Here is an 18,677-nt window from a genome sequence, read left to right as displayed (position 1 = left end):
TGGTGTAGTGGTTAGCACGGTCGCCTCACAGCAAGAAGGTTCCGGGTTCGAACGCAGCGGCCGGTGAGTGAGGGCGTGTGGAGTTTGCATGTTCTCCCCGTGTCTGCATGGGTTTCCCCCACAATCCAAAGACATGCAGTTAGGTTGACGTGGGGCGGCCTTGAGCAAGGTACCTGACCGCTGACTGCTCCCCAGGCGCTCTGGTGTGGCTGCCCACTGCTCTGAGTGTGTGCGTGTGTTCACTGCTTCAGATGGGTTAAATGCAGAGGATGAATTTCACTGTGCTTGAAGTGTGCATGTGACGAATAAAGGTTTTTCTTCTTCTTTATATGTTAAAAAACCCTCTGTAATTTTCTTCTGGTCCCAAGAAGTATTGTTAATATCTAATAATTAAAATAAGTTAGCGCAGATCGTGGCGAATTTTTGTTCGGCGATTTTCGTGACCACTCGGCGCGTGACGTCATTTAAGACAAACAAACCGCTTGTGTTGAGTCCACTTCCGTTTACTTACATTGCCGTTCAGCTTGAGTGCAGACGTGCATTCAGGAATTTCCAAAGAAAAACCATGTCTTGTTGTGCAGTGAACTGTAATAGGACTGGTTCAGGAAGAAGTTTTTACCTTTTTCCGAGAGAGGAGAAGAGGCAGAGAGAGTGGATTGGCTTTTTCCGAAAAAGGAGAAGAGGCAGAGAGAGTGGATTGGCTTTTTCCGAAAGAGGAGACGAGGTGGAGAGAGTGGGTTGTGCGTGTGAAGCCAGAGGGTTGTTTTTTCTGGAAGAGGTGGAGAGAGTGAATTGTGCGCGTGAAACAAAATCAAGCAGTCAAAGAAGAAACAGAGCAGCAACGCTCAAGCAAAAAGGAGAAGATTGGAGGTGAACATTTTTACTTTTGCTTGCAATTGGCAAGTCAAGAATCCTGAGGGATCCTGTACAATCATTGTGGAAATGAGACAAAGGGATATTTCCTCGCTTAGAGTCGGCTATAAATAGTATAATGCCGCGGACAGCAGGCTAATGTGGCCTACCGGCGCACTGTCAAGTAATCGTTCCCTATATCCACTAGGGAGGGCGGTTTAATTATTCTTCAAAAGGGCTCTTATTTAGTATTATGACGAAAGTAGGAATATCATAACTATCAGGATAAATCATTTAAGCGCGAGTCTTGTTGAGGTCCGGGGTCACTGCGATCAGAGTCGGCCGAGTCGCTGTCCGATTCCGAGGCTGCACGGTCAAACCAGTGAGCCACATTCACTGATTGCTTCGCAACGGCCATAGGTTCATACATACAGTTGTGCTCATAAGTTTACATACCCTGGCATAATTTTTGCTTTCTTGGCCTTTTTTCAGAGAATATGAATGATAACACAAAAACTTTTTTCCCCACTCATGGTTAGTGGTTGGGTGAAGCCATTTATTGATAAACAACTGTGTTTTCTATTTTTAAATCATAATGACAACAAAAAACATCCAAATGACCCTGATCAAAAGTTTACATACCCCAGTTCTTAATACCGTGTATTGCCCCCTCTAACATCAATGACAGCCTGAAGTCTTTTGTGGTCATTGTGGATGAGGCTCTTTATTTTCTCAGATGGTAAAGCTGCCCATTCTTCTTGGCAAAAAGCCTCCAGTTCCTGTAAATTCCTGGGCTGTCTTGCATGAACTGCGCGCTTGAGATCTCCCCAGAGTGGCTCAACGATATTGAGGTCAGGAGACTGAGATGGCCACTCCAGAACCTTCACTTTGTTCTGCTGTAGCCAATGACAGGTCGACTTGGCCTTGTGTTTTGGATCATTGTCATGTTGGAATGTCCAAGTAGGTCCCATGGGCAGCTTCCGGGCTGATGAGTGCAAATTTGCCTCCAGTATTTGCTGATAATGTGCTGCATTCATCTTTCCTTCAACTGTGACCAAGTTTCCTGTGCCTTTGTAGCTCACACATCCTCAAAACATCAGCGATCCACCTCCGTGCTTTACAGTAGGAATGGTGTTCCTTCCATCATAGGCCTTGTTGACACCTCTCCAAATGTAACGTTTATGGTTGTGGCCAAAAAGTTCAATTTTGGTCTCATCACTCCAAATTACCTTGTTCCAGAAGTTTTGAGGCTCGTCTCTGTGCTGTTTGGCGTATTGTAGGCGAGATACTTTGTGGCATTCGCTTGGTTTTAACAGAGCCCCTGATTTTCCATTTGTTAATCACAGTTTGAACACTGCTGACTGGCATTATCAATTCCTTGGATATCTTTTTGTATCCCTTTCCTGTTTTATACAGTTCAGCTACCTTTTCCCGTAGATCCGTTGACAATTCTTTTGCTTTCCCCATGACTCAGAATCCAGAAACGTCAGTGGCTGGATGAAAGATGCAAGAGTCTGTCTGGATCCTAGAAACTCAGCTTTTATGCACACACACTGATTGATTACAAGCAAACAGATCACAGGTGAGGATGCTACCTTTAGTAGCCATTCAAACCCATTTGTGTCAACTTCTGTGCATGTTATCAGGCCAAAATCACCAGGGTATGTGAACTTTTGATCAGGGTCATTTGGGTAGTTTCTGTTGTCATTATGATTTAAAAAGAGAAAACACAGTCGTTTGACAATAAATGGTTTCACCCAACCACTAAGCATGAGTGGAAAAGATGTTTTTGTGTTATCATTCATATTCTCTGAAAAAAGGTCAAAGAATCATAGATTCTGCCAGGGTATGTAAACTTATGAGCACAACTGTATATGGTTTCACCTCTCGATATTCAATTTGGAGACTTCCTGCTTCAAAATCACTTTCAGACATTTTACACAACCTCTCACGACCAAAGTCCATACACGTGTTCTCGGTTCGCAGGTAAACACAGAACTGCTCCCAGTCTGTTTGGCGCATAAGTGAGATGTAAACAAACCTTTGGAAATTGGGCAAAACAGTATATTTTAACCATTTTATTCAATTTTAGGGTGCAAGTTAGACACTAAGAAGATTGAATTCACTTTTTAGGTCATTCTTCTCCACAATAAAGTTGATATTCTACGTTTCACCTCCAACCGTTGCCTATGACCTTGAAGGTACTAAACAGAGGATGTTTTTAGTGTTACAGAAAATGAACTGTAAGGCTCATACATGATAAAGAGGACAAAGGAAAACAGACGAGAAGAATTTACAAAACACAGGAAGCAGCTTGTGACTGTACAGGAAAAAGGAACTCATGCAATAACAAACCCTATTATTTTGTACAGTATGCTTGATTTGAACATTTTGCTCTTGCATTTTGTGCTCAAGCTTTACACACTCATTCAAAATCCTGAACGAATATCTAGGTAGAATTGATTTTTAAATAAATTCAGAAACATTTGGGACTTGTTAAAGTTTTGAAGGTATTGAGACATTGTGCACTGTCATGACATTCTGGTCTTACAGTGAAGACTAGCACCGTTTATCCTTTAACTCTTCCATGCACTTATCATTAATAATTCAGTTTAATCTGTCTGAAGCTCTTACATGGAAGTTTTTAATATTTCACATCTACTGGCACTAAATAACTCGATAAAATGTGACATAAGAGGATATTTGCACAATGATCTAGCATGTCCATGAGTCAAAGATGACTTGTCTGTTCTAAAATACAAATATAAGATGTTAGAATATGTTAGTTATTAAATTATACATTAATCTCTGTGGCAGAATACTTTGTGTCCTTGTCCTTCATGTACAAACTAGGAACTTTTTAACCAAAATCAACACCTTTAACATGGTACACGATTCTTAGATACATGCAAAGAAATGCTGTAGAACAAACACACCTTCAAAAATAATGAAATGAAATGTTTTGACATTAAAAATACTAGAAAGATCAGTAAACAGTCATTTTAAAAAGCTGATATTTGGCATGATGAGCTTTTTGGCTTAAAAAAATAGTAGTCTCAGGTACAATGAGTGCAGTTTTATGCGGAAATGAGCTGTAGGTTTTACTGAGCATCTTACAGAACCAGCCACAGTTCTTCTGGACACTTTGTCACACTTGCTTCTTCATTTTGCACCAAAACCCAGTAGCCTTTATTATGTTTTCTTTTTTAATCTGAAAAGTGGTGCTCAGATAAACATTTTTTTTCCTGTAACATTTAATTTTGTGCTGGAAAACTTTTTTTTTAACTGACTCAATCCTGGAGAAGTCATAAAATACAAATCTATAACAAAGTTTGGACTAATTTTTTTTTCCCGGATGGATGGATGTCCTACCAGTGGTTAGATGGCAGCCCAAGCAAGCACTAGGTCCATAGAAAAAGGGTCTACCACAGTAGACAGGACCCAAACTGTAGGCTATGCAAAGATGCTCCTGAGACATTCCAGCACATAGTAGCAGGGTGTAAGATGCAAGGTAGGACAGCATACACCAAGAGGCATAACCAAGTGGATGGGATAGTGTGTACCAGAACATCTGCGCTGAGGACGGACTAGAAGTCCTCAAGTCCCAATAGGACATGCCACCAAAAGTAGTTGAGAACAACAGAGCTAAGATCCTGTAGGATTTCAAATTCCAGACGGACAAGCAGGTGCTGGCTAAGCAACCAGACATAGTGGTGGTGGTAGACAAGGATCAGAAAAGTGGAGTTGTCATCGATGTGGCAATAACATCAGGCACAAGGAGCACGAGATGATCAAGAAGTATCAGGGACTGAAAAGACACCAGGAACAGAACAGAACAGATGTGGAAGGTCAAGTCTAAAGTGGTCCCAGTGGTGATATGGTGATAGGAGTTGTAAGCCCCAAACAGAGAGAGCGCGAATCTCCAGCAGACTCCAGGTACAACATCTGGACAGAGACTTCAGAAGAGTGCAGTCCTAGGAGCAACCAAGATACTGCGCAGAACCCTCAACCCCCCAGGACAAATGGTAGAGGACCCAAACTTGAGGAAGATACACACAACCCCTCACCACTGTGTGTGTGTAAGCAGCCAAGATACTGCGCAGAACCCTCAAACCCCCCCCCCCCCCCCCCCCCGACAATGGTAGAGGACCCAAACTTGAAAAAGATGCACACAACCCTCAACCCCCCAGCACAATGGTAGAGGACCCAAACTTGAAGATATACACAACCCCTCACCACCCTGTGTGTGTGTGTGTGTGTGTGTGTGTGTGTGTGTGTGTGTAAGCAGCCAAGATACTGCGCAGAACCCTCAACCCCCCCAGGACAATGATAGAAGACCCAAACTTGAGGAAGATACACAGAACCCTCAACCCCCCAGGCCAATGGTAGAGGGCCCAAACTTGAGGAAGATACACACAACCCTCAACCCCCCCAGGACAATGGTAGAGGACCCAAACTTGAGGAAGATACACAGAACCCTCAACCCCCCAGGACAATGGTAGAGGTCCCAAACTTGAGGAAGATACACAGAACCCTCAACCCCCCAAGACAATGGTAGAGGACCCAAACTTGAGGAAGATACACATAACCCTCAACCCCCCAGGACAATGGTAGAGGACCCAAACTTGAAGATACACAGAACCCTCAACCCCCCAGGACAATGGTAGAGGACCCAAACTTGAGGAAGATACACAGAACCCTCAACCCCCCAGCACAATGGTAGAGGACCCAAACTTGAGGAAGATACACAGAACCCTCAACCCCCCAAGACAATGGTAGAGGACCCAAACTTGAGGAAGATACACAGAACCCTCAACCCCCCAGGACAATGGTAGAGGACCCAAACTTGAAGATACACAGAACCCTCAACCCCCCAGGACAATGGTAGAGGACTCAAACTTGAAGATACACAGAACCCTCAACCCCCCAGCACAATGGTAGAGGTCCCAAACTTGAGGAAGATACACAGAACCCTCAACCCCCCAAGACAATGGTAGAGGACCCAAACTTGAGGAAGATACACAGAACCCTCAACCCCCCAGGACAATGGTAGAGGACCCAAACTTGAAGATACACAGAACCCTCAACCCCCCAGGACAATGGTAGAGGACCCAAACTTGAGGAAGATACACACAACCCCTCACCACTCTGTGTGTGTGTGTGTGTGTGTGTGTGTGTCTAAGTGCAGAAAAGAACCAAAATGGACGAAAAGAACATATTAATATCAAAGATACAGGTCACTGCAAAATAAATCTGAAATTTGAAAGGGGATTTCAAACAAGTTGGCTTTTTTTTTTTTTTTTTGGTAATTTGTCAGCAACTATGCCAGTCAAATAAGGGGGCGGGGATAACAAGCTAAATCAAAATAAGCAAACAAAAATACCAGGGTATTCAAGATGTTCTTGAAAAACTCATTTTTTAAAAAATCCTCTATAAATACAACTAGGTATGCGATTAAAGTATCTGGCAACCACTGTATGTGGGCGTGGCTTATCCGTTCTCAGGTTTCATTGCACTGCGCCTGTGAGTGTGTTGTGTTTATCATCTGAAGCCTCAGCAGTCTGTCTGATTATGGAAACTTGACACTCTTAACCCTTCCTGCTTAATTTAATGCACTGTTTTTTTGTTTTGCAAAGAAGAATTAATTGAAAACACAGTGGTTTGGATCTCCTTATCCACTCAGGACAGGTACAGTATGACTTGTACCTATTAAAGTGACTGTGCAGGTTTTATCACATTAATTTTTCATTCTGTTCCTTTCACACATTTGACTTGCAGCTGATCCAGAAATCAGTCAGTCAGTGCTGTCTATTTTCACCAGGTGAACAAAAACTAATGCAAAAGATTATGTAGAGGAAACAAGAAAGCATGAGAGTGAACTCAGGAGCCACTCCAGCCAGTGGAGCCAGGTTTATTCAGGGGAAAGTAGCACATACATTCACAAACAGTGGACAGAAGTATCCACATGACGTCACAGGTCTCATCTCATTATCTCTAGCCGCTTTATCCTTCTACAGGGTCGCAGGCAAGCTGGAGCCTATCCCACTGACTACGGGCGAAAGGCGGGGTACACCCTGGACAAGTCGCCAGGTCATCACAGGGTTGACACATAGACACAGACAACCATTCACACTCACATTCACACCTACGGTCAATTTAGAGTCACCAGTTAACCTAACCTGCATGTCTTTGGACTGTGGGGGAAACCGGAGCACCCGGAGGAAACCCACGCGGACACGGGGAGAACATGCAAACTCCACACAGAAAGGCCCTCGCCGGCCCCGGGGCTCGAACCCAGGACCTTCTTGCTGTGAGGCGACAGTGCTAACCACTACACCACCGTGCCGCCCCACGTCACAGGTCATTAGCATAATTTGTATATCAAAACGTCTCATCTCATCTGATCATCTCTAGCCGCTTTATCCTGTTCTACAGGGTCGCAGGCAAGCTGGAGCCTATCCCAGCTGACTACGGGCGAAAGTCGGGGTACACCCTGGACAAGTCGCCAGGTCATCACAGGGCTGACACATAGACACAGACAACCATTCACACTCACATTCACACCTACGGTCAATTTAGAGTCACCAGTTAACCTAACCTGCATGTCTTTGGACTGTGGGGGAAACCGGAGCACCCGGAGGAAACCCACACGGACACGGGGAGAACATGCAAACTCCACACAGAAAGGCCCTCGCCGGCCACGGGGCTCGAACCCGGATCTTCTTGCTGTGAGGCGACAGCGCTAACCACTACACCACCGTGCCGCCCTATCAAAACGTGTGACATGAAAATTTTTTTTAGACGCTTAGAATATAGAATAGGACAGAGTTTTTATCAGAATAGATAATACTATTTGTTATGTCAAGTATTAATAGATACACTACCGTTCAAAAGTTTGGGGTCACCCAGACAATTTTGTGTTGTTTTCCATGAAAAGTCACACTTTTATTTACCACCATAAGTTGTAAAATGAATAGAAAATATAGTCAAGACATTTTTCTGGCCATTTTGAGCATTTAATCGACCCCACAAATGTGATGCTCCAGAAACTCAATCTGCTCAAAGGAAGGTCAGTTTTATAGCTTCTCTAAAGAGCTCAACTGTTTTCAGCTGTGCTAACATGATTGTACAAGGGTTTTCTAATCATCCATTAGCCTTCTGAGGCAATGAGCAAACACATTGTACCATTAGAACACTGGAGTGAGAGTTGCTGGAAATGGGCCTCTATACACCTATGGAGATATTGCACCAAAAACCAGACATTTGCAGCTAGAATAGTCATTTACCACATTAGCAATGTATAGAGTGGATTTCTGATTAGTTTAAAGTGATCTTCATTGAAAAGAACAGTGCTTTTCTTTCAAAAATAAGGACATTACAAAGTGACCCCAAACTTTTGAACGGTAGTGTAGTTCTTTAAAAATAAAAAATAAAAAAGATTGGTCATGGCACCACACAATATTTATTTGCATGTTTACAAATATTGTTTTCTCAAGAAGACAAAATGAAGCAGTGAGCAGGAGGAGTTGAGAAATAGACGTGGATGGAATGATTTGTAAGAAGAGTTTAAAATCAGAATCACTTTATTAATCCCCGGAGGGAAATTCAAATTTGCAACCAAGCTCCTGAATCAAGGAATAAGTAAACATGTCTAAAAATAGAAGATAAAATAGTCTTTAAAAAGACTAAATTAAAAAAATTTAAATAAGTTCAATAACTTGAGTAAAAGCAAAATGAAGTGATTTTATATACAATGATTCCTATATACATATATTGCACCTGAGTTAAGGATACATGGTAAGACAGTGTACCACAGTTATACAGTGGCATTGTCCAGCTTGACAGCAACAGGTAGGAATGATTTCGTACAAAAATGAAAATGTACGAAATGTGCGGGTGGGACAAACTCTGGTGATCAGTGGTTGGTCATTGGGAACACCATAGTTTAGATTAGAAAGTTGAATCTAATCGAATCTAAGCAATGGAGATCAGTGGTTGGTTGTTGGGACTTATGGTGATCATTGATTGGTCATTGCGAACACCATTGTTTAGTTTAGATTCAACCATCTAATCTCAGTGGTTGGTTGTTGGGAACACAACTGTTGAGATTAGATTAGATAGTTGAATCTAATCTAAACACTGGTGATCACTGATTGCAGCGGCGCGGGAAGACATTGTTGGCAGGGGGTGCTATGACGTGACGTGACCTGAGACATTTTTTTGAAGGGGGGTCTGGGGGTCCTCCCCCAGAAAATTTTGTATTTCTTAGATGCAATTTCCTGCATTTTAACCAATCAGGCATTCGAAATCCTTTTAAGCTTGCGATTGCAATATTTCGTTAAACTGCCTACTACTTATAGGCCTGATCGTGAGGGCTAGTATCAATCCTCAGGTGTTTGGGAGGGGGGGATTGAAAAAAGGATGTAATTCTCTTCTGAGACATAATAACTATTAAGTATCAACTAACTAACTAACTCTTACTCTTCTCTACAGACGGTCGACTCGTACTCGCTTCCTGTTGTAATTTCGCGCGCTGAAAAGCTGAACGTCAACGTCACGACAAAAAAAATTCTGATGGTCCACTAGGCTACATATTAAGTTAAGTTTTAATTAAATCCTTTTTTAAATAACTAAAATGTAGCCCTCATCATCCTACATCTAAAACATGACATATAAAATCAGCAGAGCCAAATGAAAACAAATAAATAAACAAATATATTTTCACGTAAGTTTTGTTTTATGTTCATGTCAGTTTTGAGGGTCCACCACCAGGGGGTGCTGCCGCACCCCCGGTTCCCGCGCCGGTGACTGATTGGTCATTGCGAACACCATTGTTTAGATTAGGTTCAACTTTCTAATCTCATCCAAATCTAATCGAAGTGGTTGGTTGTTGGGAACACGATTGTTTAGATTAGATAGTTGAATCTAATCTAAACAGTGGAGATCAGTGGTTGGTTGTTGGGGATTCTGGTGGTCAATGATTGGTCATTGTGAAAACCATTGTTTAGATTAGATTCAACCATCTAATTTCATTGAAATCTAATCTAAGTGGTTGGTTGTTGGGAACACAACTGTTTAGATTGGATAGGTGAATCTAATCTAAACAATGGAGATCAGTGGTTGGTTGTTGGGAATTCTAGTGATCAATGATTGGTCATTGCGAACACCATTGTTTAGATTAGGTTCAACTTTCTAATCTCATCTAAATCTAATCTAAGTGGTTGGTTGTTGGGAACGATGGTGATCAGTGATTGGTTGTTACAAACACCATTGTTTAGGTTAGATGAGAGAGTGCAGTCTAAATGATGGTGATCAGTGGTTGGTTGTTGTGAACACCATTGTTTAGATTAGATTAGATAGTTGAATCTAATCTCAAATATGATGATCAGTGGTTGGTTGTTGTGAACACCATTGTTTAGATCAGATTCAACTAATAGATTAATCTAATATCTAAGCGGTTGGTTGTTGGAAACGATGGTGATCAGTGATTGGTTGTTGCGAACATTGTTTAGATTAGAAAGTTGAATCTAATCGAGACTATGGTGATCAGTGATTGGTTGTTGTGAACACCATTGTTTAGATGAGATTTGAAAGTTGAATCTAATATAAACAATGGTGATCAGTGGTTGGTTGTTGTGAACACCATTGTTTAGATTAGATTCAACTTTCTAATCTAAGTGGTTGGTTGTTGGAAACGATGGTGATCAATGATTGGTTGTTGTGAACACAATTGTTTAGCTTAGATTAGAAAGTTGAATCTAATCTAAACAGTAATCAGTGGTTGGTTGTTGCAAACGCCATTGTTTAGATGAGATTAGAAAGTTGAATCTAATCAAGACTATGGTGATCAGTGATTGGTTGTTGCGAACACCATTGTTTAGATTAGATTCAGCTATCTAATCTAAATCTAAGTGGTTGGTTGTTGGAAATTATGGTGATCAGTGATTGGTTGTTGCAAACACCTTTCGTTTAGATTAGAAAGTTGAATCTAATCTAATCCATGGTGATCAGTGGTTGGTTGTTGCTAACACCATTGTTTAGATTAGATTCAACTTTCTAATCTAAGTGGTTGGTTGTTGGAAACAATGGTGATGAATGATTGGTTGTTGCAAACACCATTGTTTAGATTAAAAAGTTGAAGCTAAACTGTGGTGATCAGTGATTGGTTGTTGTGAACATTGTTTAGATTAGAAAGTTGAAACTAATCTAATCAATGGTGATCAGTGGTTGGTTGTTGAACACCATTGTTTAGATGAGATTAGAAAGTTGAATCTAATCAAGACTATGGTGATAAGTGATTGGTTGTTGCGAACACCATTGTTTAGATTAGAAAGCTGAATCTAATCTAAACAATGGTGATCAGTGATTGTTTGTTGGGAACTATGGTGATCAGTGGTTGGTTGTCGAACACCATTGTTTAGATTAGAAAGTGGAATCTAATCGAGACCATGGTGATCAGTGGTTGGTTGTTGGGAACAACACAAGTGTCACTGAGTCGGGTTTTACACACTTTACGTTTAACGCGTATAGCCAGCAGTTGGGATGTGAGCAGGAGAGCTCCAGCATGTGCAGCACACACACTAATGTCTATTCAGACAGTCTCTGGGCTCTTATAGAGCCACCAATAGGGTTTTAAAAAAAGTTGCTAAATCTAGTGACAACGTTGGCAAGTCTGACCACAGAGAGTAGTCATGGAGAAATTACACAGTCTTGAATATGCATACTGATAACAGGATGCAGTATCCACATGGGAGAGAGGGCACACCTAGGTATACACACACCCACACACAGAGGAATGAAGCTGTGGGTAATGAAGGAAATGATTATTATTTCTGTTTTTCAGCTAGCATGGACCTCGGATTACAATGTTTCTGGGCCAGCATCCTGTTACAAGCATTTGGTGAGATATTATTATAAGTTCAATTTATATAGCGCCTTTCACAAACCCAAGGACGCTTTACACAGGAGTTACCCCAAAAAAAAAAGCCACACTAGGAAGAGTAGTGTGAGGTAAAGAGAAAAGTTTTCAAGTTAGCTTTGAAGGAAGAAAGAGTGGAACAGTCACGAAGCGATTGTGGTAACGAGTTCCAAAGTTTAGGAGCAGCAACACTGAATGATCTGCCACCTAGAGCCCTGCACTCCCGCGCGAGTCCCGCGGGACCCGCCGCAAAGCAGTGCGGCGCGGGACAAATTTTGAAAGCTCATTGCGGGCGCGGGCGGGACCGGAAGTGCACATATGCGCGCGGGAGTGCACATATGTGGCGCGGGCGGGAGCGGTGATAAGCTGCAGTCCCGCTAACTAAAAACGTGTTTGAAATAAAATTTATAAATTATTAATTTATGTCTATCATATATAATTTGTGCTGGATATTTTATTTGGCATTAATAACATTTTAAGATGCCTAAATTTGCAGAGAGAGTCAGATTGCCAGATTGAGTGAGGAACGGCATCTTAAATTTACCATTGATCACCCTAACGGGAAATCCTTTGATCACTCTAATGACTCACAGTTCACACCCAGCTAGCAAGAGAACCATGAGTGAAGTGATTTACTGCTTGCGTTAGGCTACATCCACACGACAACGGCAACGAGATATTATTTAAAAATATATCGCGTCCAAATGGGCAACAATCAGTAAAATATCAGGTCCATATGGCAACGCAACGCTTACTGAAAACGATGCAATACACATGCCACACCTCTAGGGGCGCTGTAAGACGGTCCCTTCGGAGACACCAGAACAATAGAAGTAAGGACGCATGCGCATAAACTATTATGCGCGAGACTTCATATTAGCCACAAAGTCAGGAAAATCTGTTTATAAAATTACATTATAATGACCAAATACAATGAAAAGTATTTTTCCAGTCTCACCTGTGAAAGGTAATCCCATGTGATCTCGTTTGGACGGTAAACCTGTTGGTACAGTTAAACGCAGCTAATCTTTATTCTCCGCTTTGACCGCTCCAAAATGGCGGCGAGGATGACATGATTCTACGCGGAAGGCGGCGTCTTTAATGGTCCGGAATAAATTGAATGATACACGTTGATGGATTAATTTGTTGTTTCTCACCTGTGAAAGGTAATCCCATGTGATCTCGTTTGGACAGTAAACCTGTTGGTACAGTTAAATGCAGCACATGAATCTTTATTCTCCGCTTTGACCTATCCAATATGGCGACGAGGATGACGTATGATTCTACGCGGAAGGCGGCGTCTTTAATGGTCCGGAATAAATTGAATGATACACGTTGATGGATTAATTTGCTCTTCTATGCCCTTTTTGAGGAATGTATTGTAGGACTTAAACCCACATCTGAAGAGGTGAGATCGCTCCTTTTTTTTCCCTATTTTTGCTGGCGGGATTGACTCTGCCCTAAGGGCAGAGTCTCTCTCTCTCTCTCTCACTTTGCACCATTACACAATAAATATTCACAGTGAAAATATTTTGTAAGCGCGTTTCATGAACCAAGTTATAGGATTTGTTGACAACTCGCATCGAGTTCGTTACACTTCTACCCGGCGTGAAGCACTCACAGTCATGTGGTTGTGACGTCATCGTAAACAAATCCGTTCTACTCATCCAGACGACTTCACAACGGCAACGTTGCCAGATCTTTACACTCTGGAACCCGTTCTCAAAAAGATTGCGTTTTGGGCACCCAAAACACCGGTGCCGTGTGGACGTCAGGCCTAAACGATAAGCAATTGTATCGGAGTCACCTGAATCCGTTGCCGTGTGGACAGGGCCTTAGTCTACAACTCTAATCAGAGAGACAGGTTACACAGTGACGGTAGGCTTGACTCAATGCTATCCCAGAAATCCTTCCTGTAATATGCAAATTTGGCTGTCCAATCAGAGGCGGCCAAATTTGCATATTACAGGAAGGATTTCTGGGATAGCATTGAGTCAAGCCTACCATCACTGTGTAACCTGTCTCTCTGATTAGAGTTGTAGACTAACTCAAGCAGTAAATCAATTCACTTCTCTTACTAGCTCTGCTTTGCAATAAAAAAAAAAAAAGCACCATTGGTACAAAGCAAGCCCATTCACTTTTTTATGCTGATCAGAGAATTACAATGGTTTCTCATGTGATAAAAATGTGCGATTCATGATTAAATATTTTAATCGCTTGACAGCACTAATTATTATTATTAGAGACACTACCTGCTGAATTCAGAAACAAGGTAAATAATAACAAACGTGAACGTGAGCTGTAGATATTTATGCTCAAATCCACTCGAAGTAGGGGGCGGGGCACCATCACGCTGTGTCAAAACAAGAACTTTCCTGAGAAATAATGCGAACGTCTGCATCATGCGGGATTTGCGGGCGGGGGCGGGACTGAAAATCATAATTCTTTGCGGGCGCGAGCGGGACTGAAAAATCAGACCCGCGCAGACCTCTACTGCCACCCATAGATGCCAGTTTAAAACATGGGACAGTCAGAAGTCCACAGACAGAAGATCTGAAGGAGCGGGAGGGACAGTACAAATGAATTAGCTCACAGAGACAGGAAGGGGCAAAACCATGAAGAGCTTTCTAGGTTAAAAGCAAGATTTTATATTTAATCCAAGAAATAATTGGCAACCAGTGCAGTTGCTGTAGAACAGGAGTGATGTGAGCAGTGCGCTTGGTGAGTGTGAGGACTCTATCTGCTGAGTTTTGGATGTACTGCAGGCGATTGAGCAATGTGACAGGGAGACCATAAAAGGCAAGGCAAGATATAGCACATTTCATACACAATGGCAGTTCAATGTGCTTTACAGAAGTAAAAACAAAAACAGTGTCTCGGAGGCCTATAAATAGTTAATAATAATATGTTAGGAGAGCATGTAACAAGTGCACATAAGTGTTCAAAGGACATAAAAGAGAGAATTGCAGTGGTCAAGATGAGAAAAAATAAAACGCATTGACCAACATTTTGGCATCAGTTTCCAAGAGAAGAGGGCGGAGACGTGCAATATTGCGGAGGTGAAAGAAAGCATTCTTAGTAATTAGTTTAAAATGGGATTCAAACGAAAGGGTGGAGTTAACGAGAACTCCAATGTTTTTTATAACTTGGGAAGGACTTATAGACACACCATCAACATCAATAGTGAAACTGGAGAAATTCAGAACCTGTCTTTTGGTACCTACTAATAGAACCTCCGTTTTGCTAGCGTTAAGTTTAAGGCAGTTCTTATGCAACCATTGCTTAAGGTCAGTGATGCAAGTCCTTAGCAGCTGAACAGAGGCTATGGAAGGGGTAATAGTGATGTAGATTTGAATGTCATCAGCATAACAATGAAAGTTAAGGCCATGGTTACGAATAATCTGGCCTATAGCAGAAATATACAATATAAAAATAAGGCAACCAAGGACAGAACCCTGAGGCACACCTTGAGCAACAGTAACAGTGGATGATTTATGAACACCAATAGAGATGAACTGTTGCCTGTTTGCTAGATATGACTGAAACCAGGCTAAAGCTAAGCCAGTAATACCAAAAGAAGATAGTCTGGAAACGAGTGTCTCATGATGTACGGTGTCAAAGGCAGCTGTGAGGTCCAAGAGAACAAGGACATTGAGATGACCAGCATCAGTTGAGAGCAGGAGGTCATTAACAACTCTTAAGAGAGCAGATTCAGTGCTATGCAGATTGCGAAAGCCTGACTGAAAGGGTTCAGAGAGATCATTACGAGCAAGGAAAGTATGAAGCTGAGAGGCTACAACTCTCTCCATTACTTTAGCTAGGAAAGGGAGATTTGAAATGGGTCTCTGATTGGACAGTGAAAAAGAATCTAGACCAGGTTTCTTTAGTATTGGTGTAACAGAAGCAATTTTGAGGGAGATGGGAACAGTGCCTAAAGCAAAACACTGATTAATCATATGAGCAATATAAGGGGAGATAGCAGATACACGGGATTTAAGAAGTGCAGTGGGTGCAGAGTCCAACAGACATGAAGAGGAGGAGAACTTGGCCATGATTTCCGATACTTTAGAAGAATCAACAGGAGAGAAAGCAGAGAGACAGCAGTCAGCTTTATGAGAAAGAGCTACTTGCGAGACAGAAGAATGAATTTCAGAATGGAAGCGTTGGTAAATACAGTCAATTTTATCCTTGAAAAAATCCAAAAAAGCCCGACACTGAGCAGGGGAACTGGGAGTGGTTGAGGAAGGAGGCTGAAGAAGTTTATTTACTGTATTAAACAGAGTTTTGGGTCTATGGTTGCCACTCTTAATGATGTTAGCATAGTAGGAGGATCGGGCAGCATTAAGAGCATCCTTATACTTTGCGATGTGTTCAGAGAAGAGTGAAAGATGAATAGTAAGGGGGGCGTCGTGGCTCAGGTGGTTAAGGCGCCATACCATGAATGCGGGCGACCCGGGTTCGATTCCGGCCCGAGGTCATTTCCCGATCCCTTCCCGTCTCTCTCTCCTGCTCATTTCCTGTCTCTACACTGTCCTATCCAATAAAGGTGCAAAAAGCCCAAAAAAATATCTTAAAAAAAAAAGATGAATAGTAAGGCCAGTTTTCTTATAAAGGTGCTCTAGCCGCCTTCCCTTGGCCTTCATGGCCCTAAGCTCAGAGGTGATCCAAGGAGAGGCGCGATTTGCGGAAACCTGTCTAGGTTTAAGGGGCGTGAAAGTGTTAAGTGTGTTAGATATAGTATTATTAGGAAACCTCAGCAAATTTACAAAAAGAAGAGAGGAGAGAGGCAGAGAAAGTATGCACATCAGTATAAGAAAGATTACGGAAAGAGACAGTAGAACGCAGAGGAAATTTAGAAGGCGGCACACTGAGACAACGCTCAGTCCACTTTGAGATATTGAAATTACTCCCTCGCCCCTGAAACTCTGAATCCTGAAACCCTGAATCTCGTCCAGACCTCAGAACAGACCTGATGAAGATAAAGGTCACCTGGGTTGGGTTGCAGTTAGTGCTGGACAGAACAGAAATGTGGAGTGGATTTACAATTTGAGTTGTGGATCAGTCACATGTGGTCTGTCTGGTTTCTAGTGATCGAGTGATGGATTTCAGCAGAGCCACAGTTTGAAATTCGTTAAGTTCACTCTAGAAAGCACAAATAATGAATCTCAAAAATGGAAGCAAATATGTTGTTTTCTGGATAAACTCCAACAATGACCTGATTGCATTTACAATCACCAGTGCCAGGATTTCAACATTAGATCACAAAAGGAAGCATTAATGGAGTAGATCATACGGTGTAGTGATCCAGTGGAGGTGGTTTCATGAAACAAAGAGCTAATCCAGCTTTGTCTTGGTGCCTAGAAATAGAGCAGGTTCCAAAGATCAGAGTCCAAAAGTCCAAAAACAAACTGTTCCACAAACTTTTATGGTTTGATGCTTGTGATTTTAAGATGAGCGTTGGCAAATGTTTTGAAATGCTAATGTGAAAGCCGTGCACTCTTTGAACAGTCAAATATTAGGCTTAGAATAATTTAGTTGCACACTACATTGTTAATTTTTTTTAAACATTAAACCCTTGCATATGTTGGAGGGGTTTCATTTCCCAGTTGTGTGCTAAGCAAGACTAAGAAAACAGCCAGACAAAAGTATGTTGTGATTCTCATTAACCCTTTGGTGACTGACCCCTTGAAAATGGTTCCTCCAGGAACGATGACGTTTCAGTTGTCAAGACAACGGAAAAACTAAAATACAAGAGCATTTTGTTTTGTGCACAAGAGCATTGTGATGTATCTTTCTGTTTTTCCGTTGTCTTGACAACTGAAAAGTCATCGTTCCTGGAGGAACCATTTTCAAGGGGTCAGTCACCAAAGGGTTAATAATAAACAGCTCCTCCATTTTTTTTTTAAACAACCAAACAGACCACGGTCCCACCTTCTTGATTTCTTTTGGCTTACAAGATTGAAGCTCGTGAAGTCACTGATTAAAGTTCTCCTACATAAAGTTAGCGTGAAGCAAAAGTCAATGTTGCTAGAATCAAACGCAGCGTTCATTTTAGGGTGTTTTCACACCTGGTCCCCTTTAAAGGAACCAGACTCAGTCCTCTTTAAGTGGACCAACAGAAAAAGAACTCAGTTCTTTTTGTGTTCACACTGTGAATTTATTACAAAGAGGACTGGGTTCTCTTTCTGGTCCAGTTAAGCTTTGATGGGGCCTCAGTCCTCTTTCTGTTCACACCAGGTCCTCTAGAGCCCTCAGACCCCCAGTGCACGGAATTCTGGGTAATTTTCTCTTGAAACAAAATGTCTGCTGCCATGCTTGCCCTGCTGTATTCTTTGATCAAAATAGTGCGGATTAAGGAAAATATGCGCAGTGCACGATCATTACATTCACTTTTTTATTGTGGCCGACTCATCAGTCAGTAAGTTCAGAAAGCGGCTGTGGTAAGTTCCAAAAGGAAGTTGAGTTTCCCTGCTACAGTCACGTGACCAACTACGGCAAACGAAGAAGGTTAAACTACAGTGAAAAAGGCGAAGTGAACCCGGTGCGCTTTTTGTTCACAATGCGCAGATTAGGCGAACCGTACCGTTGATTTTTAGCGAACCGTACTGAGACCACCTCCTGAGGTGGTCTCAGTTCGGTTCGCTTTAAAGGGGTCTGGGTACGGTTGGAGTGTTCACATATGCGCAAAAAATGCTGAGTCATCGATCTGAGTTCGGTTAGATGGCTGAAAGGGACCAAGTGTGAAAACACCCTTATTTGCATTTGGTCTCTTTGCTTTTTCAGCCAAATGGGGTCAAAAGTCAAATCTTATGGCTAAAGCTTAGATGTTGTATCTTCTGTGACAGGTTTTTTTTGACTCAACTGTATAGAAATACCAAAGAGTTGACCTAGCATTTAGTGTGTCCAT

The 18,677-nt window shown here is 41.9% G+C and overlaps 2 protein-coding genes across 4 annotated transcripts in view; both read left to right on the top strand.

Moving 5' to 3' along the window:
- hmgn2 (high mobility group nucleosomal binding domain 2) overlaps nucleotides 1-18,677 on the top strand; it is a 419,610-nt gene that overhangs the window by 42,346 nt on the left and 358,587 nt on the right. The window lies entirely within an intron of this gene.
- The window catches only part of si:dkeyp-97a10.2 (uncharacterized), a 50,163-nt gene that overhangs the window by 10,039 nt on the left and 21,447 nt on the right, over nucleotides 1-18,677 (top strand). The window contains exons 1-2 of one of the 3 annotated variants that reach the window (XM_060900337.1): nucleotides 6,390-6,540; nucleotides 11,700-11,752. In XM_060900337.1, the coding sequence (XP_060756320.1) occupies nucleotides 11,701-11,752 (52 nt within the window). In that variant the 5' untranslated portion in view covers nucleotides 6,390-6,540; nucleotide 11,700. Of the gene's footprint in view, nucleotides 1-6,389; nucleotides 6,541-11,695; nucleotides 11,753-18,677 lie in introns of those variants that run through there. The other 2 variants (XM_060900336.1, XM_060900335.1) reach the window with 2 other exon arrangements.

Source organism: Neoarius graeffei, chromosome 19, assembly GCF_027579695.1.
Source record: "Neoarius graeffei isolate fNeoGra1 chromosome 19, fNeoGra1.pri, whole genome shotgun sequence".
NCBI lineage: Eukaryota > Metazoa > Chordata > Actinopteri > Siluriformes > Ariidae > Neoarius > Neoarius graeffei.
The sequence above is the reverse complement of the archived record's forward strand: the minus strand, read 5'-3'. Positions and strand labels throughout refer to the sequence as shown.